A 24,971-nucleotide genomic window follows, 5' to 3' on the forward strand; every position below is an offset into this window, starting at 1 on the left:
GGCATTGCTTAACACCTTGAGTAACTGTCTCTTAGGTGATGAAGCCAGGTATAAAAGAAATGTTCTTTCTCGACTCATGATGTGCTAAGAAAAGGACATGATTTGGTGGCCACCAATATGTGTCACTCTTGAGGTCAATTTTCTGTTTATGTTAGTGTGCAGGAACCTGTTCAGTGTTCCAGGTTAAGTACATTTTAGATCACGTTCTGATCTATTTTGTGTTCAGCATGTCTTCAGTTTATTCAGTGAATTCACATGCTTACTTGACAGACCTGTACTGTGGAGTACAGCCTTTTGATTAAAAGGTGATACATCAGATGTTAAATCAGATATTTAAATAATAGTATTAAAATACCTAGAAGATGAGTTCTGACAGTAGAATTGGTTTATCCGATATAGTTACCAAATTATGTCATTAAATTGTCGTTATAATTGGGCAGTGCAGTTCAGTCTGAATAAATGTGTCAGCTAAATGCTGTAAATGTTAAAATATGATGAAACAGAAATTACAGAACTTCTGTAGAGGTTGATCAAGACTAAGCATATGAATGTACTTTCGGGTCAGTCCATGCCAAATCAACCAGGGGCTCCATGGGCATCATTCCTGGTTTTGATGAAAACTTGGTATTTAAAATTTGATCCTTATAGAGAACACTGGAAATTCCCCAAGTTTTATTGAAAAATTCTGATGCAGTCCAAAGTTATGGCCCTTTCAAATTTGGGTGCCACGCCCCTTTTTTGCACTCACGAATCACGCATGTAATTTGTAAGGGTTTTCAAGAGACCATATGTTCGCTTCTAAGCATGCTAGAGAGCTGAAAATTGCTCTCCTGGTATACTTTTCCCTGCTCTTTCAGAATCTGGCATTAAAATTAAGCTCACGGGAAGCACTTCAAAGCTATGGACTTGCAAACATCAGTTTTTGGTTCACTTTGGACTGCATCTGAATTTTTCAATAAAACTTGGGGAATTTTCAGTGTTCTCTATAAGGATCAAAATACCAAGTTTTCATCAAAATCAGGAATGATGCGCATGGAACTTTTCTGGACATTGGTTGATTTGGCACGGACTGACCCTTTCACATTTTGCTAATTGTGTACAGGCTGTGTTTTTAAGCCTGTTTATAAAGAGCATGCTGCTGCAGCATTAACAGTTAACAGTTGTTAACAATTAATACTTTATTTGTACTAGCAGTAAAGGTGGACCTTCATTAACGACGTCACTTCCTTGTTTAGGGCCTCGTTAGCATTCAACGGATTTGTTCGTTTAGTTAGAATGAGTAATGGCAGCAGAAGAGCTTGCAGTAAATATTTCTGCCTTAGCAGATGACATGGAAATTAATCGGGTATCAGCAGTAGATGCGTTTGATAGGTCGTTTGTGTTGTCACAGAGGGTAGAGGAACTTACAATCTTAACTGGACTTGATACGAGAAGGGTGCAAACTAATGTAGCTCAGGCGTTACATCAAGTCACGCAGTTGGTTACACGCAGATTGGGGAGACATGCCATCGAGATACCTGTGGTGGCCATTGAGGGCACAAGGAAGTGACGTCGTTAATGAAGGTCCACCTTGATGAGCGGTCTGACAGTTGGGAATTGCAAATTGAGTTTTCTCCCGAACATGCAATGCAATTCCCGGGGACGCCATTGCCATTTGAATAAAGAGGCAACAAGCCCATGGTAATACGAAATGCAATTCAGTGATTTGTTATTCTATTTTTTATTCAAAATATTTTTAAATGAATTAAGGATTGCATAAGCACTTTGCACATTGAATTGCCGATTGCAAAATATATTTTCAAATTACATGCACAGATTAAATATTGAAATGAGAAATGCGTGCTCTGATTGAATATTGAATTGACAATTGCAAAATGAATTGCCATTTGAATTTTTGTGCTTATAATCTTCCATACTTGTTCAGTCCAAGAGCCGTACGTTTGTATTTGGTTAACGTTTGCTCCCTTAACTGTAATCCTTTATTATGTTTATGATTTAAGTTCTGCATTTTAAGTATGTTTAAATACCTTATTTATGAAGGATGGCATAACATTGCGTTCTTAGTGCAGTCAGCCCATGCTAAGTCGGCTGCAGAGCTATTGTGCTAACTCATTTAAATATTGTTTAAATATAAAAGGCTGTTAATTTATCATTCCGGAACGAGATAATTGCTGTTATTTGGCGGTGTGTGATGTTTACCGGGAGTTCAATTTGGTTGTTGCAGAACCACACGTATATCCCCACGAAAGCAAGTTGCTCTTGTTAATAAAGGCTGGTGGAACGACGGACTGATGCATTCTGACCGATGCACACTCAGGGCTCATAACGCCATAAGCAAGCAACATTAATAGGCGGCACCTCCTTCTTCACAAGTCCCTCTAATGATTAAAATGCATCAGCAGCTGCAAAGCTATTCACAATCGGACGTGCCATCATCACCCACCTTCACACACAGACTGGGGAGCCCCTTTCAGTCCAGGCAGGAGACCAACACTGAGTCCCGATAAGTGCCAGGCGATGCACGCTCCGGTTAGTACTGAGTTCTCCCCCTTCCTTTAGGCCACTTAAAAAAAAAAATTGGTTCTCGTCCCCTCCCGACCCGCCGAAATGCCTCCGACCCGAATTTTTTAAAAAATTTTATTTCGTAAAAATCGCATGGAAAACGCCCAAGAATGACGAAATTTGAATTTCTCGTGCATTCCACATCGACGATTGTCGATTCGGAACCACTCGGGAACCCTCGGCGCAGATGCCGTTTTCCAGCCATTTTGTTTACACTTACTTTGAGTGGGGAAATTCTCGGATGTTTTCAAGAGGGTCCAGCTGCAGAAGACTGTAGAGTGGAACTCCACAGGAAATATGTCAGCTCCACAGGAAACACGTGATCTTTAAGAACGTAAAGTGGGGCTAATCTTTACGCCGTAAAATGGAGCTCCACAGGAAACACGCCATCTACACTGTGTTTGTACCAAGAGAGAGTCTGGACTAAGTCTTCGAACCTGAAGTAAGTTAAGCGACGCGACAAACATATAAAAATAATATCGTGTGCACACAATATTTGAGTCTAACGTTATGTTGCTTGACGAGCTGTTTTAGCACTTGTCATATAGAGCTGGCTTTCCATGAAAACGTTTAATGTTTACTTTAAAAAAAAAAATTTATTTTTGCTCGTTTTGCTGCAAAGTCTTATTAACCATCTGACAGTTACGTGTATTTAGTTAGAAGCCGTAGGCGCAGTAATCCTTACACTTTGTATTGTGTTTTCTGATATTACAGTTGCCATTACATTAAAAGGAACATTGTTTTATAAACCAAATTGTAAACATGGATCCCCGTTTAAAAGCGGCTTTGCTTTTTCAAGGTATGTTGCATCCGATTTCATGTGCAGTGAGTTTGTTATAAAGATTATCGAAAATATGTAGTAAAAATCAACAAATTCTTTTAATAATTTCACCAACATGACAAGTAGATAGTAATAAGCATTGTTTTTAATAAACATCGTTTGTTGATCTCTGTGGTTTGTCTCAGGTTTTCAGTTTATTTTAGAGGCTTTTAATATTTTACTTAGACCTTTTTCATATGCATGCTTTCAGTATGGAATAAATTTCTTAAATATAATTTCATTCAGTTGATTTATACTAGTATATTTTTGCTTACAGACAAAATTATACGGCGGTGCACACTACCATGCCGGGACAAGGTACATTGTCACCCGGACTTGGCTTCCTCCCTACAACTGTGAGCCACTTCAATCCCTTCCTGTAAGTACAAATTTTCCTGGGTGATTATTATTTAGAACTAGTGTAAGAGTACTTCATGTAAAATATTGATCTCCATTTCAGAATGATGCAGAGAGGAAGGACATTATTGTGGTCCCACTATGGACTCCTGGGCATTTTTAGCTTTGTGTATGTAGGAGCACATCAATACCATACAATACACTTAACCGAATAAAAGCCCAAAAGTCTGAGGATGTTAGGATTTTAAGATTTTATTGTAATTGTGTCAGTTACATCTTGGTACAGCTTTAATTTACGCATTTTAAGCCATGGGCAACTACTGTGAATCATTGACTGACTGTTATTGCAATGGCATTGCTTAACACCTTGAGTAACTGTCTCTTAGGTGATGAAGCCAGGTATAAAAGAAATGTTCTTTCTCGACTCATGATGTGCTAAGAAAAGGACATGATTTGGTGGCCACCAATATGTGTCACTCTTGAGGTCAATTTTCTGTTTATGTTAGTGTGCAGGAACCTGTTCAGTGTTCCAGGTTAAGTACATTTTAGATCACGTTCTGATCTATTTTGTGTTCAGCATGTCTTCAGTTTATTCAGTGAATTCACATGCTTACTTGACAGACCTGTACTGTGGAGTACAGCCTTTTGATTAAAAGGTGATACATCAGATGTTAAATCAGATATTTAAATAATAGTATTAAAATACCTAGAAGATGAGTTCTGACAGTAGAATTGGTTTATCCGATATAGTTACCAAATTATGTCATTAAATTGTCGTTATAATTGGGCAGTGCAGTTCAGTCTGAATAAATGTGTCAGCTAAATGCTGTAAATGTTAAAATATGATGAAACAGAAATTACAGAACTTCTGTAGAGGTTGATCAAGACTAAGCATATGAATGTACTTTCGGGTCAGTCCATGCCAAATCAACCAGGGGCTCCATGGGCATCATTCCTGGTTTTGATGAAAACTTGGTATTTAAAATTTGATCCTTATAGAGAACACTGGAAATTCCCCAAGTTTTATTGAAAAATTCTGATGCAGTCCAAAGTTATGGCCCTTTCAAATTTGGGTGCCACGCACCTTTTTTGCACTCACGAATCACGCATGTAATTTGTAAGGGTTTTCAAGAGACCATATGTTCGCTTCTAAGCATGCTAGAGAGCTGAAAATTGCTCTCCTGGTATACTTTTCCCTGCTCTTTCAGAATCTGGCATTAAAATTAAGCTCACGGGAAGCACTTCAAAGCTATGGACTTGCAAACATCAGTTTTTGGTTCACTTTGGACTGCATCTGAATTTTTCAATAAAACTTGGGGAATTTTCAGTGTTCTCTATAAGGATCAAAATACCAAGTTTTCATCAAAATCAGGAATGATGCGCATGGAACTTTTCTGGACATTGGTTGATTTGGCACGGACTGACCCTTTCACATTTTGCTAATTGTGTACAGGCTGTGTTTTTAAGCCTGTTTATAAAGAGCATGCTGCTGCAGCATTAACAGTTAACAGTTGTTAACAATTAATACTTTATTTGTACTAGCAGTAATTTCTGTATGTTATATCTTAAAATAACAGGAAGCTTGCAGAGAATATCAGTCCAGGGGAGTGGTCTGAAATGAATGGCTTTGAGTTGGAGGTATGTGATCATGTGTGTGATTATATAGAGATTTTCTAATACAGGTATATTGATGAAATGTGATTAAAGAGTGTTTTATCCCATTGTGATAATAAAGGGGTTTCCAAGCCAAGACTTTGAGGTTGACTGTGGAATCTACATGTTGATGGTAAGATTCGTCATTCAGATATTTTTGGACTGTCAAGATGCTTTTGAGAATAAGTCATGAACATTGACATTTATTTTTTAATTGACAGTCTGCTTTATATGTGGTGCTGGATGCTCCCTTTTATTACACCATAGTAAGTAGCTCTTTTTAGAGAGCAATAAAGTATGTGTGCAAAGAAGTCACTAAATGACACTAAATTGATTTTTAATAGTTAGACATGCCGAAATTGCGGAAATGGTGGTGCCTGCTGCTAATGGAAAACTTCGATCTCCGAAGGTCAGTGTGTGTGTGTATCTGTTAAGTTTGACTGAAAAATGAAATTAAAGACACATTATTAATATCAGTATTTCTCCATTATAAGTTATGGGAAGGTATTTGCACACTGGACAAAGGAATCAGAGGCTGTGCTGAGAGGTGAACATGCACCTGTATTCAGACTAAGAAAGCGCAAATCTGTGGAACTTAGCCTGGTCAGTGCACACTTTAAACCTTACTTTTAGCAGTAAATTGTTTTACTTCTGAAAAAGTGTTATAATAATGTTTCTTCCTATGCTTCTGACAGAAACCAGCAGAAGGGATGTGCTGGATGGAGACAACATAGAATCCAAGGAGCCATTCCTCTTTGGTTTTCAGGTCCAAGAGGACATGGAATTATTTTTACAGGCCTGTGTTGACCAGCGGGGCCTTCGGGTTAATGCTGTCTGTTATAAGAATGATTAAATTACTGGCACATGAGTGTGTTGATTATTATTTTTTTATTTCATCCTGTTTGTTGTTGCCTTCTAAATAAATGTAACAGTTTATTAAATATAATTATTACATGTCGATCATCATTTATACAACTAGTGTGTGTGTGTGTGTGTGTGTGTGTGTGTGTGTATGTATGTATGTATGTATGTATGTATGTATGTATGTATGTATGTATGTATGTGTATATATATATATATATATATATATATATATTATTTTCTATATTATTTTCTATATTATTTTCTATATATATGTGTGTGTTTATAACACTTAAGATATCTTATGACTTTATATGTATATATACGCCTGGCTCGTCCGATCCTCGTGTGTGCCACGCCCCCTGATTATGCTTCCCTGATCTTGCCCAGCTGTGTCCGATTATATTCGCCCAGTCCTGTCTATTTCAGTCCATGTCTTGCCTTAGTTCATTGTCCGTCATTGATGTTACTGATGTTTGTTGATGTCAGTGCCTGCGTTTTGCCCCCTTTGGTCCTGCCCGTCAATAAATCCCTGTTTTTCCCCGTATTCCGCCTGCCTGCCTGCTTCCTGCCCACTCGCCTGCCCGTGCGATCACCCGCTTCACCTACGATCGCAACCACCGATCTTGACATACATATACACATATATAAACTTTTCTATAATGAACAAAAACATGTGTTTATTCGCCAGAATTTTAAAACTGACGTTCTACTGTAACAGAGTGGAGATCGTGTGTTTCCTGTGGAGCTCCACTTTACGTCGTAAAGATTAGCCCCACTTTGCGTTATTAAAAATCACGTGTTTCCTGTGGAGCTGACATATTTCCTGTGGAGCTCCACTCTACAGTCGTCTGCAGCTGGACCCTTCTCGATGTTTTAGGTCTTTTTCTCCATGCCATGGCCTTTGTGGTAGCCAGTATCGCCCAGGAATGGAGAGGGGTGCTCCTGAAGGACTGATACGGTGTGAAGATCGTTGTAGTGTGTATATATTCAGACTTTCTCAAAGACTTTTGAAGGAATAGTTCATGGACAGTGTGTTTGAATAGAACAGGGTTTCGTGATGTGATTTGGGCCAGTGCAGTTAAATTCCTATAGTCTTGAAAATACTAGCTTCAATCTAGTTTTCTCAAAATTGTGTAATCCTAGTCTTGGAATGGTTTCATGAACCTAAATTTGTCTCTACCTGAGATGGGCTGGTGCAAAGATTTAAATCTGGGGAAGTGATGTGGTACATGTTCTTAAGTACTTGTTTGTAGAGTTGCAATTCCTTGTTCAACCATTCAGGTTCCTGTATTTTGTAAATTCCTCATGTTTTAACATGTTTTAATACACTTTCTTTCTAGATATATATTTTAAAATCTTGGTTGTTCATTTAAATGGGAATGACAAAAAGAATATTGGTTTCAAATAGTATAATTTTTATATTCACGAATGAAACATCAGCATAAAGTATCCAAATCCATAGTTGGGAAGGCATTTATGAGATACACATGGATCAAGGAATTTACATTCTTGTATTTTCTTACATTTAATATATTTGAAACGCAACAAACTGGAAGAACTGAGGAGGCGTACGAAGTAGGTCTGCTCTCTTCAGTATGTATTTTCAAATATGTATTTTCTTACATATTTGAAAGTCCAAACAGTCAATCAAAATTTGTAAAAAAAAAAATAAAATCCCTCCCCCCCCTACCCACCCCCTCAAAAAAAAAGGGACGAGAACCAATTTTTTTTTTTTTTAAGTGGCCTTGGTGAAAGCGACTGTGTGCGTGTGGGCAGGGAATGGGCTGGCCAAGCTCACCCCTCCCCTCAGGCAATGCACTCTCAGTTCTCCAATTCTCACCTAAGTGGAGTGAAATGGCCTGCAGCTGCAGAGCATACCAAATAACACTTTCTCTTTTAATTTCTAGAAAAACAAGGCAAATGTCCTTGGGTGACGCTCTTTCTTCTTCTTAAAACCAAGATAACTGGCCCAGGATGAGATAAGCGTTCCGGCAAACCAAGTATTGGTAAAAATAAATTAATATATAAAAAGTTATATACAGTAAGTGGTCAGTGAAAAAGATGTTTGTGCAGTTCGACCTTGGCACAATAATATTATGGGTGAATCATGGACGACGTACTTGAATCTCGGGATGATTAGTCCATACACCATCAGAATCAATCATTACCTCAATCTCCTCATATGTATGTCTGCTAGGTGGAGTTGAACAATCACAACTTCCTAGAATATTATAGTATCAGGAGGACAGCGAACGACTCTTATTAATCCTATAATCGTCCACGAGTTCGTCCCGATACATTTGGTGCCTTGGCCATGGTTCACCAATATATGTTTTGTGCAAGACGTTTACGGTATAACCTGCGGGCATAGATACATAAGCAGGTGTCCTATGTGGATAATAATGTGACAACAATTCAAATTTTTATTGCAGGATGTATGATCACGTCCAGGAAGCGTCGGGCCTTTGGGGATCAGCCTTCAAATATGCTCCACCAGGCATTCTGAGCCGTGGATTGAATAGTTTTTCCCAAAGCTACCAATATCCCTCCGACCACAAAGGTATGCATAGCCAATTAAGTAGTGTTATGCTCGAGGTCTTCAGCCATTGGCATTAATTGCAGAGATTCATTTAACGGTAATATGAAAGATGAACATCCATTTACCTCCTTTTTGGAAAAATAACTATAGACAGGGCAGGTCTATACACACAGGCATCTTGTATATATTTGTCAAGAACTATAGCCAATGAACTGCAATATATACTGGTGTCAGTACAGAAGCTGTGTCTTTCCTGTGGGGTGGGGGTGGGAAGACAGAGGCTCTGTGTCTAGTATTTAGTATCCTTATAACAATACTATTTTACACAGTTTCTTCCTCAAACTGCTGCTCTGTAGTTGGAGAGTATGTACTTTTGCCACATGGTCTTCTCTCAACTTGTGAAAGCAAGACAAGTGAAATTAAATTGAAGTGATGGTTGCCAATGCCATCTTGAGTTTCAGCAATGTGATCACAAAGATTAAATATATCCTGAAAACCTACATCTGCTTTCACAACCCTGTTCAACAGAGACTGGATGTTGGAGGCCTGTCTGATGCACTGCTCAGCAGAGCCAATCGCCTTTACTGTACCATGGCTTGGTATCAGCAGGCCTCCATTGTTACGCAAGGTCAGCAGATGATAGTTCTGACGAGGCGTGAAGGCACGGCTGTACTAACCAAGCTACTGCAGCATACATCACACTTCAGCTTCTTCACGACCTGCCTAACAACAAAACCTGTGATATACACCAGAGCATTCTCAGTTAGGGCTCCAAAGCTGGCTGGCAAGTAGCTATGGTCTAACACAACACCAGTGACTTACTCAAAAGGAGAGGACCCTCTTGTGTCCCTGTCCTTTGGCATGGCTTTGAACAGCAGAAATGCCCATGTTGCCTACATCAAAAGCTTTCTTGCATATCTTGCAGTATGCCCGATGTACGTTATCTGTCACATGCCCTATCCAGTCCCTGAACTCAGGATTTATCGTCCATTCCACCTTAAACGTACACCTCCTTCACATGATTCTGCTCTCCCTCACTTCTGTAATTAGAAACACATTCTCTAAATTAACCATTATAGGCTACTATTTTCCTGCAACACTGCCTATTAGTGTCAAAGATATTAAATACAGTAATGCACAAAAATGTAGGCTAAACAGAAATACTGATCCAGTACAGATTTTCTGTAGGCTAACTGTGCTAAACTGAATGTGAAAGCATATCCATATAATTCCTCTAGAGGGAGCTAACGTTCTGGGGAATAATGGAAGCTAGCTAGAACAAGAAGTTGAGCCAGAAGCCGTTAAGCCTGTTTGCAGTTGTGCAAATAAATGGCACAAGCCAAGTAATATTTATTGTGTGGTGATTGCTGGGCTTGAAGGATATCACAGGAACCTACACAAACACACAAACACAGGCATTTAGATGTAGGCTTCAAGTAGCCTAAGCTCAATTTGTTTTTAAATGAAAGAGCTCTTAGTCTAATCATTTTTAAGACTGTTATCGTCTTTGTGCTGTTTCAGATTTGGTTCACTGAATTTATTTGCTTAACAGTGGGACCACGTAGGCCTCCAAAATGATTTTAGATCGATTACCGTCATTGACAATTAGCACTATGCTAACACCTAATGGGAACTGCCATTAACAGGCTAACAGAAATTAGCATCGCCAATTTACTTGACATGTTTAACATGCGGCCTGGGTCCACATCAGATGGTATGAAGTAACAAAACTATCAGTTGCACCATATTTACATTTACATTTACATTTACAGGATTTGCCAGACGCCCTTAGCCAGAGCGACTTACATAAGTGCTTTGAGACTCTGCAATGAATTTCCGATGCTAGCTCAATAAGGACCCAAGCTATGAATACTATCTCTGAGAACTCCATTGAGTAGTGTAGATTTTTTTTTTTTTTTTTTTTAAACACACACAAGAAAAAGAGTCGAGTAAGAATATAGAAGTTCTACGTCAGGTATTTCTGAAAAAGAAAAGTTTTGAGTCGTCGCTTGAAGACAGTCAAGGATTCAGCTGTTCGGACATCTAGGGGGAGTTCATTCCACCAATTAGGTGCCAGGACAGAGAAGAGCCGAGATGCGTGTCTTCCTTGTGCCTTGAGGGGAGGAGGGACCAGTCGAGCAGTGCTGGAGGATCGGAGAGATCGTGGTGCAGAGCGGGGGGTGATGAGGTCCTTTAGGTAGGATGGTGCCAGAGAATTTTTGGCTTTGTATGCGAGCATCAGTGTTTTGAATCTGATGCGTGCAGCTACAGGAAGCCAGTGGAGGGAGCGCAGCAAAGGAGTGGTGTGGGAGAACTTGGGAAGGTTGAAAACAAGACGAGCAGCTGCATTCTGAATCAGTTGGAGGGGACGGATGGCGCTCAGTGGTAAACCTGCTAGAAGCGAGTTACAGTAGTCAAGGCGTGAGATGACGAGGGACTGGACGAGTATCTGGGTAGCCTGAGTGGAAAGAAATGGACGTATCCTCCTGATGTTAAAGAGGAGAAACCGACAAGAGCGAGAAAGACTGGCGATATGTGAGGAAAATGACAACCGATCATCTATGGTAACTCCAAGGTTTCTAGCAGAGACCAAAGGACGGATCAGGGAGTTGTCGAAAGAGATCGCAAGGTCCTGGAGGGGGGATGAGTAAGCCGGGATGTAAAGCAGCTCAGTTTTACTAGTGTTGAGTTTTAGCTGGTGAGTGGTCATCCAAGATGAGATGTCTGCCAAGCATATGCACTGTGGTCATACTTACAGTCATGAACTTGAGAAATTTCAATTGATGAACTGATATCCTCTTGTTCTCCTGTCAGCTACTGACAAGCTAGAGCAACGAGAGTCAAAATATGATAAGTCGCATTAAGTTGACGTCATTGTCCAAGGTATACATAATGAAAACGAGGCGGCGGCCATTTTACTGGGGTGCGAGAGACAAGAGCAGCAAGAAAACACGGAGAAAAACTGAGTAGCGGCTATGCTGTAACAACACGAGACCTCGACGAGAACCACGGCAGTATTGAACATGGCGGTGCGCAGCTGACTGCAAAAAGGTTATCAATCGGATTCTTTCCACGTCAACTTATCTCTAGACAGCCTTAAAGGTAATCAAAATACATTTCAGTTGTATCCGTAAAAAAATTTTGCATCCTGGAGCACAGTGAAATTCTGAACAGTTTAGAAAATTTTATAGACGAGTGCTTCGAGAGGATTGCTATGCGGAAATCAGACAAAACGCCGACCACTTCCACCTGTAAAAATAACTCGTCCTCCAAGAGAAGCCGCCCCGAGGACTCCCCAGAAGCGGCTTCTCGTAATACCAACGATGTGACAGACATTTTGGAGTCTATAGATATACGACTATCCAGCTTAGATGCGCATCTGTCCCTAATGGAAATTCTCCATAAAGAGTTCCAGGCTTTGCGTGAGTCAGTGGAGTACAGCCAACAACAGGTGGAATCACTCGCTGCAGAGAATGCGACCCTCGGGGAATCATAAGAACATAAGAACATAAGAACTATACAAACGAGAGGAGGCCATTTGGCCCATCAAGCTCGCTTGGGGAGAACTAAACTAATAGCTCAGAGTCGTTAAAATCTTATCTAGCTCTGATTTAAAGGAACCCAAGGATTCAGCTTGCACTACATTATCAGGAAGGCTATTCCATACTCTGACTACACGCTGCGTAAAGAAGTGCTTCCTTAAATCCAGCTTGAAATGTTCTCCCGCTAATTTCCACCTATGGCCACGAGTTCGTGTATTTAAACTAATGCTGAAGTAACTATTTGGTTGAACAGCATCCAAACCTGTTAGAATCTTATATACCTGGATCATGTCCCCCCTCAATCTCCTTTGCTTGAGACTGAACAGATTTAGCTCAAGTAACCGTTCCTCGTATGACATTCCTCTAAGACCAGGAATCATTTTTGTGGCCCTACGCTGCACCTTTTCTAAGGCCACAATGTCCTTTTTAAGATATGGTGACCAAACCTGCACACAATATTCTAGGTGAGGTCTCACCAAGGAATTGTATAATCTTAGCATTACCTCCCTTGACTTAAACTCCACACACCTGGAGATATACCCCAACATCCTATTGGCCTTTTTTATTGCTTCCCCACACTGGCGAGAATGGGACATGGAAGCATCAACATACACACCAAGGTCTTTCTCATGATCAGCTACCTTTATTTCAGTGACACCCATGAAATACCTGTACTTTATATTTCTGCTCCCTAGATGGAGTACCTTACATTTATCGACGTTAAATTTCATCTGCCAGGTATCGGCCCAGTCACTAATTAAATCAAGATCCCACTGTAGCTGCTGAGCCACTAATTCAGTATCTGCTACACCACCCACCTTGGTGTCATCTGCAAATTTCACCAGTTTACTGTATATATTGGTATCCATATCATTTATGTAAATTAGGAATAATAGTGGTCCTAAAATCGAACCCTGCGGTACCCCACTATGAACGCAAGCCCACTGTGACATTGTGCCTCTTATAACTACTCGCTGTTTCCTATCTGTTAACCAGTTATCAATCCAGGTCGCTACGGTACCTAAAATACCAGTCGCTTTGAGTTTAAGTAGGAGCCTCTTGTGGGGGACAACATCAAAAGCCTTTTGGAAATCTAAGTAGATGACATCATAGGCCTTCTTATCATCAACTTCCTGAGTAGCTTCCTCAAAAAACTCCAACAGATTTGTTAAACAGGATCTACCTCTCCTAAATCCATGCTGGCTATCCCGCAAAATGTTATTGGAGTCCAGGTAATCTATCATTTTCTCTTTGATTAAAGCCTCCATAACTTTACCAGTTATACAAGTTAGACTGATTGGCCTATAGTTAGACAAATTACTTCTATCCCCTTTTTTGAAAATAGGCGTTATGAAGGCGTGCTTCCAATCAGAAGGTACCACACCTTCAGATAAGGATTTTTGAAACAGTAAAGTTAAGGGTCGGCAAATAATATCCCTCATCTCTTTTAACACTATAGGTAAGATGCCATCAGGGCCCTGTGATTTATTTATTTTGAGCTTAGCTAGGCTTTGCAAAACATCTGCTTCAGTTATATATATATATTAGCTATAGACAATGCTGGATAGGTAATAACTGGTAAATTACTAAGGTCCTCAACAGTGAATACCCGTGCAAAACTATCATTGAACTCATTTGCTATATCAATGTCGTTTACTATTATAAGACCCTTACTATCCTGCAGATTAGTAATTTCAGGTTTTAGAGCTCTTTTAGAGTTAAAATACTGGAAGAAACTTTTAACGTCATCCTTAGCTTCCAATGCAACCATCCTTTCGACATTTCTTTTAGCTCGTCTAATATCATTTTTTAACTCAGCCTGTAGACTTAGATATTCCTGCTTAATTCTGTCATCATCAGTTATTTTCCATTGCTGGAACAAAGCCCTTTTCCTCCTTACTTTATGCTTTATTTCCCTAGTAAACCACCTAGGTTGCAATTTCCTAGATTTATTCTTGCTGGAAACAGGTATGAAGTCCTCTTGCACTTGCAATAATGTGCTTTTAAAAAATTCCCAGGCCTCTTCAACAGTTTTGTTATTTAACTCCATCCAGTTCACAGTTTCTAGTTTTAGTCTCATACACTTAAAGTCAGCCTTCCTAACATAATATTTTTTTGATTTGGACTTAGCTCTTCGAACACTAAACTTAACCTCAAATTTGACCATGTTATGATCGCTACTGTCAAGTGGTTCTAAAACGTCTAATTTACCAATCCTGTCCTGGTTATTAGAGAGAACAAGATCAAGAATGGCATCTCCCCTGGTAGGGGTGTTAACAAACTGAGTAAAAAAACAATCCTGTACTAATTCCACCATTTCCAGTTAATTTTCTGAAGAGCCAGTGACAATGTCCCACTGCATTCCTGGTAGATTAAAATCACCCATAACTACCACATCATTTTTATTGCTCATAGTCCGAATCGGTAAAATCCCTCACAGATGGAATGATGCGCCTTTCGGAGGAAAATAAAAAAATAAAAGAAACTATCATTGACCTCCAGGCCCGCAGCATGAGAGACAATTTAGTAATTTCAGGCATCCTGGAGAAAGCATATTTTAGCACTTTGAAATTGCTAAAATATAAAGTGCAATACAAATAAAATGTATTATTATTATTATTATTATTACGGTGAAAGAGTTCATTCTAACTCAGCTAAAACAACAACAACAAATTTATTTTTATATAGCGCATTATCACAACATTACATTGTCTCAAAGCGCTTTACAGCATCCCCACCCAAAGCCCCCAGTGAGTAAGACATAGGTGACAGTGGCAAGGAAAAACTCCCTAGAAGGAAGAAACCTTGAGAGGGACCAGACTCAAAGGGGGAGCCCATCCTCCAGGGGCCAGCAGGGATAGTCAAATAGAGAGATGGTTAAGTGCCAGAGATGGGCCAAGTCACATTGTCCCCAATAAGATTTGGGAAATAACTGGAGAGCAAGGAAGATGATAAGCCAATGCCGAAGCCGAGTCTTCTTCCAATTGCCAGGCAACCAGAGGTGAGGCAGTGGGTCATACATGGAAGATCAGAACGGCGAGCTGGATGCAGGGACGTCACTGGTGGTGGTCGGGTGTGCTGGATATCTTGATAGATTGAGGTCTCCAGGCATCACCCCCCAGGAGGAGTAGGGGAAAAAAAATGTGCAATTAGGCATAGCAGAGGAGGCTATTGGCAGTGCTAAAAGCTAGGTGAGTACAATATGAAGTGCAATCTGCAAGCTCCGGCAGATATGGCTATGGCAGCATCAGTAGGAGGGAGAGGCAAGTGGGAATGCAGGCATGGGGAGTCCCTGAAATGTCAGCACTCCAGTTCCCGGAGGAACTCCCGGAGGACACAGTAAAAACCATCAGCTTCCATCGAGTTCACCACCTAGGAGTGAAGAGACCCGACGGACGCAGACCCAGACCAATAGTGGCTAAATTCGAGCACTTTAAACAAAAAGAACTGGTTAAAAGCCTCGGCCGGGAATTAAAAGGAACAAACTTTAGCATCAACGACCAGTTTCCCAAGGAGATCCTGGAAAGAAGGAAGATCCTGTTCCCTATAAGGAAAAAATTCATCGACGGAGGCTCCCGTGCTGTCATCGCGGTCAACAAACTGTATGTCAGCGGATGGGTCTATTGCCACCGGACCCTGAGCCATACAGCATCTTCCAAATAATAAAGTCCCAGGTCCCGATGGTTTCCCAGCAGAATTCTACAAAGTATTTTGGCCAACGTTAGCACCCGTTTTTATCAGAATGGTTACTCAAATTCAGAATGATCACTCGCTGTCTCCAAACATATACTATTAGCCTGCTTCTGAAACCTGGTAAAGACATAACGCTGACATCGAGCTACCGCCCAATCTTACTCATAGACGTAGATCTTAAAATAATTTGCCAAAGTCCTTGCCAAAAGATTAGAGAAAGTTAGTCCATTTCTTATACATCCTGACCAAACAGGTTTTTATCAAGGGTAGACACTCAGCCAATAATACACGTAGACTATTGAATGTTATAGACTACTGCTCCATTAACAAATTAGAAACCACGGTTATATCTAGATGCAGAGAAAGCATTTGACAAAGTAAATTGGAAATTTCTATTTGCCGTTCTACATAAATTTGGATTTGGTTCATCCTTCATAAGCTGGATTAAAACACTATACAGCTCTCCAAATGAACGTATTAGGACAAATGAACTATTTTCTCGAAGCCTCCGTTTGCAGAGGGGCACCAGGCAGGGCTGCCCGCTCTCTCCCTCGCTTTTTGTTATCTTCATTCAGCCACTAGTAGCGGCGATTAGACAAAATTTACATATTAAAGGAATTCAAACAGAAAAAATAGACCATAAGATAAGCCTTTATGCAGATGACGTATTACTCTTTCTTAGGAACTCACCAGCCTCTCTTCTTAAGACAATATCACTTATAGATAAGTTCTCATCTATATGAGACTACTCCGTCAACTGGAGCAGACCAACAGTTCTGCCTTTGAATTGTAATTTCCAAAACACAACTGCTACTCCGTTGCAGTCAGGTAACCTCAGATACTTAGGCATACATTTTTCCACCAGGCTCTCAGACTTGGTACAGATGAATGACATTCCAGTATTAAAAATGGTAGAAGATGATTTCATGCGATCCCCCCACAGTCCAAAAACATGCTGTGGCTAATTGGAGTCGCTTAATTGCCCATAGGTGTGCATGTGTGAATGAATGGTGTGTGAGTGTGCCCTGCGATGGGCTGGCCCCCCATCCTGGGTTGTTCCCTGCCTCGTGCCCATTGCTTCCGGGATAGGCTCCGGACCCCCGCGACCCAATAGGATAAGCGGTTTGGAAAATGGATGGATGGATGGATTTCATGCGATGGAAAACTCTACCTATATCACTCATGGGTATAATTGCCACCATTAAAATGAAGATCCTGCCTAAAATCAATTACTTGTTCTCAATGATCCCTAATAAACCCTCTATTGCTTGGTTTATATCACTAGACTCAAGCATCTCATAATTTTTATGGAAGAATAAACCACCGCAAATAAGATTAAAAACCTTACAAAAAGCTAAAGGTAATGGTGGTCTAGAACTACCAAATTTCTATCACTACATCTTAGCCAGCAGATTGCAGTATGTATCAAATTGGATTAAATCAAGCCCAGTAGACAGTCCATGGCTGGACTTAGAACAAGCAATCAGTGGAGAAGTAAAAATCTCTGATCTACCCTTTATAAGTCCTAGCATGAAGCGTTATAACTGTTTTAAAAGCCTTAGTATTAAGACCTCATTGACAGCCTGGTGGGAATTTTTAAAAATAACCAGGTCTGCACTTAGCCCTGTAATCTAACACCCATTTGGAACAATCCAGATATTTGCCAAAAACAGAAAGCATTGAACTTTCCTGTATGGCGTGATAAAGGGATTATAAATCTATAAATAGATGACTCAATTTCCCTCCCAACCTCAAAATGGGGGCAAGATCTATCCATTGATCCCGAGCAAAACGTTTGGAATCAAATATGTTTAAACCCTTTCAAAATGACTAAAAGTCCCAACTTGCAACTTGTACAATACAAAACTCTCCATTGAATACACTACACAGGACAAAGGATGTTCCAAATAGGCCTTAAACACTCAAACTTATGTACCCACTGCTCAGGTAACTTTGTGGAGAACTACAGTACATGCATGCAATATGGTCCTGCACACCGGTGCAGAAGTTCTGGCAGAGGATATGTGAAGATCTATCAGTATGGTTTAATTGTCATATCCCAATCTCACCCACACTGTATATTTTAGGAGATGCAAGTGAATTAGATATGAAAGAAAATAAGGCACACATAATCCTTACTGCCTTAGGCATTGCAAAGAAAACTATCTTCATGAACAGGAAATCAAAAAATAATTTATGTATTACTCAGCATAGAAATTTACTGTTAGACCACTTAAGTATGGAGAGAATATCTGCTCCCATCCAAAATAAACAATTATGTGAATTGGATTCTCTCTGGTCCACTCTGGCCAATTCCATTATATGGGGGGGTGGTCGGCTGTGGTCTCGTCTCCTCGGGCGGGGTTGGGCCCTCGAGCTATGGGCGTCTAGTGGCTTCTTGGGATGGCTGCCGTTTTATGATGTCTGGGTGTTTGCCCTGGCTGGGGGTGGTGGGGGGGAGCTTGGGCGGGTGCTAACTGGTGGTCATGGGGCGTGGGGTCTGGAGTGCTGGTGGTGGCAGGGGCTGGCCCTGGGAGGGGCGGTTGACCTCTTTGGTGCAGGCCTCGGTACGGGGTCCGAGGCTGTGGCGCCCGGGGCCTGGCCATCTCTTCAGTGGGTGCCTCCCTGCGCCGGGGTGGCCTGTGCTTCCCCCGGGGTGCCGCCGAGGGTGGGGGAGGGGGGAGGGGGGTGGCCTTTGGCGCTGGCGGTGCCCTGGAGGCCCCGGGTCCGCTCCTTCCCGCTCGGCAGGGGGGGCTGGGGTGCCTACTAAGGCAGCTGGTTAGCTGGCTCTCTTTTTCCCAGGGGGTGAATAATCTGCCCCCTGGCCTTATGAATCCTAGCCCCTCTCCCCCCTCATTCACAACATGCCACGCACACATGTAGGACCTCTGGGGGGGGGGGGGGGGGCGTATGCCGTGCATACTACGGTGGGGAGGGCCATTTACGTGGCCTTACTCACTCTGTTGCGCGGCCTTCTGCCTCCCCCTGTTTTAATTGCACTTTAGTCATCACATACCAGTATACACACGGGGCCTTGGGGGGCGGGGGCACTACTCAGAGGCTGGTGGTATCACTTTATTATTTGGAAGATGCTGTACGGCTCCGGGTCCGGTGGCAAAAGACCCATCCGCTGACATACAGTTTGTTGACCGCGATGACAGCACGGGAGCCTCCGTCGATGAATTTTTTTCCTTATAGGGAACAGGATCTTCCTTCTTTCCAGGATCTCCTTGGGAAACTGGTCGTTGATGCTAAAGTTTGTTCCTTTTAATTCCCGGCCGAGGCTTTTAACCAGTTCTTTTTGTTTAAAGTGCTCGAATTTAGCCACTATTGGTCTGGGTCTGCGTCCGTCGGGTCTCTTCACTCCTAGGTGGTGAACTCGATAGAAGCTGATGGTTTTTACTGTGTCCTCCGGGAGTTTTAGCTGAGTTAGAATGAACTCTTTCACTGTAATAATAATAATTATAATAATAATAATAATAAATTTTATTTGTATTGCACTTTATATTTTAGCAATTTCAAAGTGCTAAAATATACTTTCTCCAGGATGCCTGAAATTACTAAATTGTCTGTCATGCGGCGGGCCTGGAGGTCAATGATAGTTTATTTTATTTTTTAATTTTCCTCCGAAAGGCGCATCATTCCATCTGTGAGGGATTTTACCGATTCCCCGAGGGTCGCATTCTCTGCAGCAAGTGATTCCACCTGTTGTTGGCTGTACTCCACTGACTCACGCAAAGCCTGGAACTCTTTATGGAGAATTTCCATTAGGGACAGACGCGCCTCTAAGCAGGATAGTCGTATATCTATAGACTCCAAAATGTCTGTCACATCGTTGGTATTACGAGAAGCCGCTTCTGGGGAGTCCTCGGGGCGGCTTCTCTTGGAGGACGAGTTATTTTTACAGGTGGAAGTGGTCGGTGTTTTGTCTGATTTCCGCATAGCAATTCTCTCGAAGTACTCGTCTATACAATTTTCTAAACTGTTCAGAATTTCACTGTGCTCCAGGATGCTAAATTTTTTTATGGATACAACTGAAATGAATTTTGATTACCTTTAAGGCTGTCTAGAGATAAGTTGGCGTGGAAAGAATCCGATTGATAACCTTTTTGCAGTCAGCTGCGCACCGCCATGTTCAATACTGCCGTGCTTCTCGTCGAGGTCTCGCGTTGTTACAGCATAGCCCCTACTCAGTTTTTCTCCGGTTTTCTTGCTGCTCTTGTCTCTCGCACCCCAGTAAAATGGCCGCCGCCTCGTTTCCATTATGTATACCTTGGACAATGACGTCAACTTAATGCGACTTATCATATTTTGACTCTCGTTGCTCTAGCTTCTTAGTAGCTGACAGGAGAACAAAAGGATATCAGTTCATCAATTGAAATTTCTCAAGTTCATGACTGTAAGTATGACCACAGTGCATATGGTGCAACTGATAGTTTTGTTACTTCATACCATCTGATGTGGACCCAGGCCGCATGTTAAACATGTCAAGTAAATTGGCGATGCTAATTTCTGTTAGCCTGTTAATGGCAGTTCCCATTAGGTGTTAGCATAGTGCTAATTGTCAATGACGGTAATCGATCTAAAATCATTTTGGAGGCCTACGTGGTCCCACTGTTAAGCAAATAAATTCAGTGAACCAAATCTGAAACAGCACAAAGACGATAACAGTCTTAAAAATGATTAGACTAAGAGCTCTTTCATTTAAAAACAAATTGAGCTTAGGCTACTTGAAGCCTACATCTAAATGCCTGTGTTTGTGTGTTTGTGTAGGTTCCTGTGATATCCTTCAAGCCCAGCAATCACCACACAATAAATATTACTTGGCTTGTGCCATTTATTTGCACAACTGCAAACAGGCTTAACGGCTTCTGGCTCAACTTCTTGTTCTAGCTAGCTTCCATTATTTCCCAGAACGTTAGCTCCCTCTAGAGGAATTATATGGGTATTGTGACGCCCGCTCCGTCCGCTCCTCGTGTGTGCCACGCCCCCTAATTACCCACGTGTGATTTCCTGATCGTGCCCAGTCGTGTCTTGTTTCCTGCTGCCTTGTTTCATGTATTTAAGTTCCTGACTTGTACTAACCCGTTGTCTGTCATTGATGTTAGTCTGCGTCTAATGTTCCCGGCTCCCCGAAGCCCGATTAAACCCTCGTTTACCCCGATTCCTGCTTGCCTGTCTATTTTGGATCGCTCGCGCTCCCTGAGCGATCTTCAATCCAGCCCGTCCTGCACTACGCGTGACAGGTATGCTTTCACGTTCAGTTTACCACAGTTAGCCTACAGAAAATCTGTATTGGATCAGTATTTCTGTTTAGCCTACATTTTTGTGCATTACTGTATTTAATATCTTTGACACTAATAGGCAGTGTTGCAGGAAAATAGTAGCCTATAATGGTTAATTTAGAGAATGTGTTTCTAATTACAGAAGTGAGGGAGAGCAGAATCATGTGAAGGAGGTGTACGTTTAAGGTGGAATGGACGATAAATCCTGAGTTCAGGTACTGGATAGGGCATGTGACAGATAATGTACATCGGGCATACTGCAAGATATGCAAGAAAGCTTTTGATGTAGGCAACATGGGCATTTCTGCTGTTCAAAGCCATGCCAAAGGACAGGGACACAAGAGGGTCCTCTCCTTTTGAGCAAGTCACTGGTGTTGTGTTAGACCATAGCTACTTGCCAGCCAGCTTTGGAGCCCTAACTGAGAATGCTCTGGTGTATATCACAGGTTTTGTTGTTAGGCAGGTCGTGAAGAAGCTGAAGTGTGATGTGCTGCAGTAGCTTGGTTAGTACAGCCGTGCCTTCACGTCTCGTCAGAACTATCATCTGCTGACCTTGCGTAACAATGGAGGCCTGCTGATACTAAGCCATGGTACAGTAAAGGCGATTGGCTCAGCTGAGCAGTGCATCAGACAGGCCTCCAACATGCAGTCTCTGTTGAATAGGGTTGTGAAAGCAGATGTAGGTTTTCAGGATATATTTAATCGTTGTGATCACATTGCTGAAACTCAAGATGGCATTGGCAACCATCATTTCAATTTAATTTCACTTGTCTTGCTTTCACAAGTTGAGAGAAGACCATGTGGCAAAAGTACATACTCTCCAACTACAGAGCAGCAGTTTGAGGAAGAAACTGTGTAAAATAGTATTGTTACAAGGATACTAAATACTAGACACAGAGCCTCTGTCTTCCCACCCCCACCCCACAGGAAAGACACAGCTTCTGTACTGACACCAGTATATATTGCAGTTCATTGGCTATAGTTCTTGACAAATATACACAAGATGCCTGTGTGTATGGACCTGCCCTGTCTATAGTTATTTTTCCAAAAAGCAGGTAAACGGATGTTCATCTTTCATATTAAATGTAAAAAAAAAAGAAAGAATTTTCTTTGTCTGGAAAATGTATTGTGTACAGTTCATTGTCTATAGTTCTCTACAAGTCTATACAAATGCCCGTTGCTTTGGAAAAAGGCGTCTGCCAAATGCTTAAATGCAGTAACGGTCCTAGCCGATGAGGCGCCCTAGGCGAGCATCAGCGCCGGCGTAGGGAAACTATAGCGGAACTAATGTTGCGTTTGGGTTGAGGTCTGGTCAGTTTTGCTGGTAACATTTTTGTTTTGCTCAGTTATAAGTGCAGCATTTGTTATGCGGCTGAGAAAGTGTTTTAAGTTATAATGTCAATATTCATGGATATTGGAGTTACTGTATGAGCTGCAGTCATAAGTTAATGGCGTGAGCGAGCTGTAGCCTATTTGTTTGTGTTTGGTTATTTTTAGGAAATTGCCTGTGTTTTTACTTATTCATTTTTTGATGTATGTGCTTTATTTTATCTAGTTCTCACGGCATGCTCGACCGGATAGATATGTGAATAAATGCCCGTGATCAGAGATCAACTTGTGTTCGTTATTGAGGGAGGTTACAAGGGGGGGGGGGCTCATAGGAAAGTTATGTATCATCATCATCGTCATCATCATCATTATTATTATTACTACTTAATAGGCTTTGTTTAGCAGGTAAATTCATGTGGGCTTGTTCTTTTCATATTAAGACACATTAATACCAACTAGCTTTAAGAATAGTGGAATGTTACACTTTTTTCTTCCTCCGTTTGTGGCGCCCCCTGGATGAATGGCGCCCTTGGCCCATTGCCTATATTGCCAATGCCACGAGCCGGCCTGCATTAATGTAAATGCATGAGTGGTAACACAATGGGATTTATCATGGAGATTACCAGGGTCTTTCAGCTAACATTGCTGGCCTTTTTTGTGGTGTTTTGTATTTGCATTGTTCTGCACGTAGTAGGAGAGTAGTGTATGTTTATTTCGATTGGAAGAATGAAAAAATACCTATATGCGCATTACATTTTGAACATAAAAGTAGGCTGTGTTAAGAAAAACCGCTTCCCTGTCGATTTACTCGTGGCTCGGTCGTAAATACATGTCTGACATTTATAATGAACCAAGACAATAAAAATCGCTTCTCAAATTTGCCCATTTATGGTTCTTTATTTCTGAATGCCAGCTTGTCCCTGATAGACGTTCATTCATTTAAAAGGAGCTCTACCCCGTCCCAAGATGGCGGCTCTGTTGACGCATTCGCTCCCAAAGACGGCTGTATTCAACGCGACATCCAGTGTTTTTATCTCTGGTACTGATCTAGCTGTAGTTAGATTAAATACAGTACAACTCTTCACGTAAACCCGCATTAGAAACAGAGGTACAGAGAGAGTGTAAGGAAGCTAAACTTCATCCATTATTATAAAAAGAATAAAATACATTACTCCAGATTGCAGTGTTAGTTTGGCCTCCTTTGCATATTTTCCTTTTCCTTCACAATTCATTTATAAAAATAGATCCAGAAAAAGGAATAATTGGAATGTTTCCTTATAGAAACAGTGGGACAAGATAACACTGTGGCCGTTATGAAGCCAGGCGCCGAAAGTTGGTGACGTATCCCAGCTAATAAATGTTATTTATGAGAAAACTACAGTAATGTGGATGTCAGTTCTTCTTTATGCGTGAAGGATGGCGCAATGGCCCTGGTGGACGGCGTGGCCAATGCTGCTGACAGCCTTCGGCTATGATACAGTCCCAATGACCGAGCTGGAGCACACTTCCACTTTTAGGATTGGATGGAGAAGCAGCATACAAGATCGACAGCAAGACAACTTCACCTGTCCAGGAAACCAACCATGCTGAACTGGCCCCTACTAATGGAAGTGAGATGTACTTCTGCAGGGGGTGTTATAGGGGGAAGAACATCCTTGCGTCTGCCGGAGTGCCCCCTCAAGTGGCTGTGACCGAACTCGATGGATGAATTGGACTGCATGTACTATGGCTATGTTAAATGCCAAAATACAACGAAATAATGTTCAACGAATGTTATTGACATCTAATCATAGTGCATGGAAGCAACTGTGGAGTATTAGTTCTACTATGTGGTTACATCTAAAGCCTGAAATACCTCAGTGTAATGATACTTTATGCACTGGGCATGGGGGAATGTATAATGTAGCTACACACCAAGCTCAATGTAGATTCCACGGGTTGTCCATAATAGCTGGAGGGGCATAATGGTGTCGTGGATCGCCCAGGGGAAGCCCCTATGATGTCACGCGGGACTCCCCTGCCACACCCCCGCTGGTTTCCCTAGGAGGGAGTTGAGCAGCGGCCGTAGCGCTTCTACACCTGTCCCGAGAACCGGCAGGACCGGTTACCGTTTGCCCTCCTCTACCAGCTGATGCCCGTCGGGGTAATCGGCGAGCCTTTTTATTCGTGTTTGGCACACCTGCCGGTCTTCAGCCCTCCGTGCTAAGTTCCAGCGTTTATTCCCTGACCTGTCTCCACCTCTGTTCTGCCTCTTCCGCCCTTCGCTTATAGCCTAGCCCTCTCACTGCCGATGCCGATCGCCTGACCACCTGTCTGTTTTCACTACC

At 41.7% G+C, this 24,971-nt stretch overlaps 1 protein-coding gene and 2 long non-coding RNA genes across 5 annotated transcripts in view; 2 read left to right on the forward strand and 1 right to left on the reverse strand.

Annotated features, from left to right (window-relative positions):
* LOC125725672 (uncharacterized) overlaps positions 1-6,260 on the forward strand; it is a 140,772-nt gene extending 134,512 nt beyond the window's left edge. Inside the window, exons 2-8 of one of the 2 annotated variants that reach the window (XM_049002547.1) lie at positions 3,277-3,361; positions 3,660-3,761; positions 5,317-5,377; positions 5,475-5,525; positions 5,737-5,801; positions 5,887-5,995; positions 6,088-6,260. In XM_049002547.1, coding sequence (XP_048858504.1) covers positions 3,277-3,361; positions 3,660-3,761; positions 5,317-5,377; positions 5,475-5,525; positions 5,737-5,801; positions 5,887-5,995; positions 6,088-6,126 — 512 coding nt within the window. In that variant the 3' untranslated portion in view covers positions 6,127-6,260. The remainder of the gene's footprint in view (positions 1-3,276; positions 3,362-3,659; positions 3,762-5,316; positions 5,378-5,474; positions 5,526-5,736; positions 5,802-5,886; positions 5,996-6,087) is intronic. The other variant, XR_007387523.1, reaches the window with a different exon arrangement.
* The window catches only part of LOC125725680 (uncharacterized), a 206,011-nt gene that overhangs the window by 166,641 nt on the left and 14,399 nt on the right, over positions 1-24,971 (reverse strand). The window lies entirely within an intron of this gene.
* Positions 8,104-24,442, forward strand: LOC125725681 (uncharacterized). The gene is made up of 3 exons (XR_007387528.1): positions 8,104-8,262; positions 8,689-8,816; positions 23,926-24,442. It is a non-coding gene; the product is annotated as an uncharacterized LOC125725681 (long non-coding RNA).

The sequence above is a fragment of the Brienomyrus brachyistius genome, unplaced genomic scaffold, assembly GCF_023856365.1.
Source record: "Brienomyrus brachyistius isolate T26 unplaced genomic scaffold, BBRACH_0.4 scaffold69, whole genome shotgun sequence".
Classification (NCBI taxonomy): Eukaryota; Metazoa; Chordata; class Actinopteri; order Osteoglossiformes; family Mormyridae; genus Brienomyrus; species Brienomyrus brachyistius.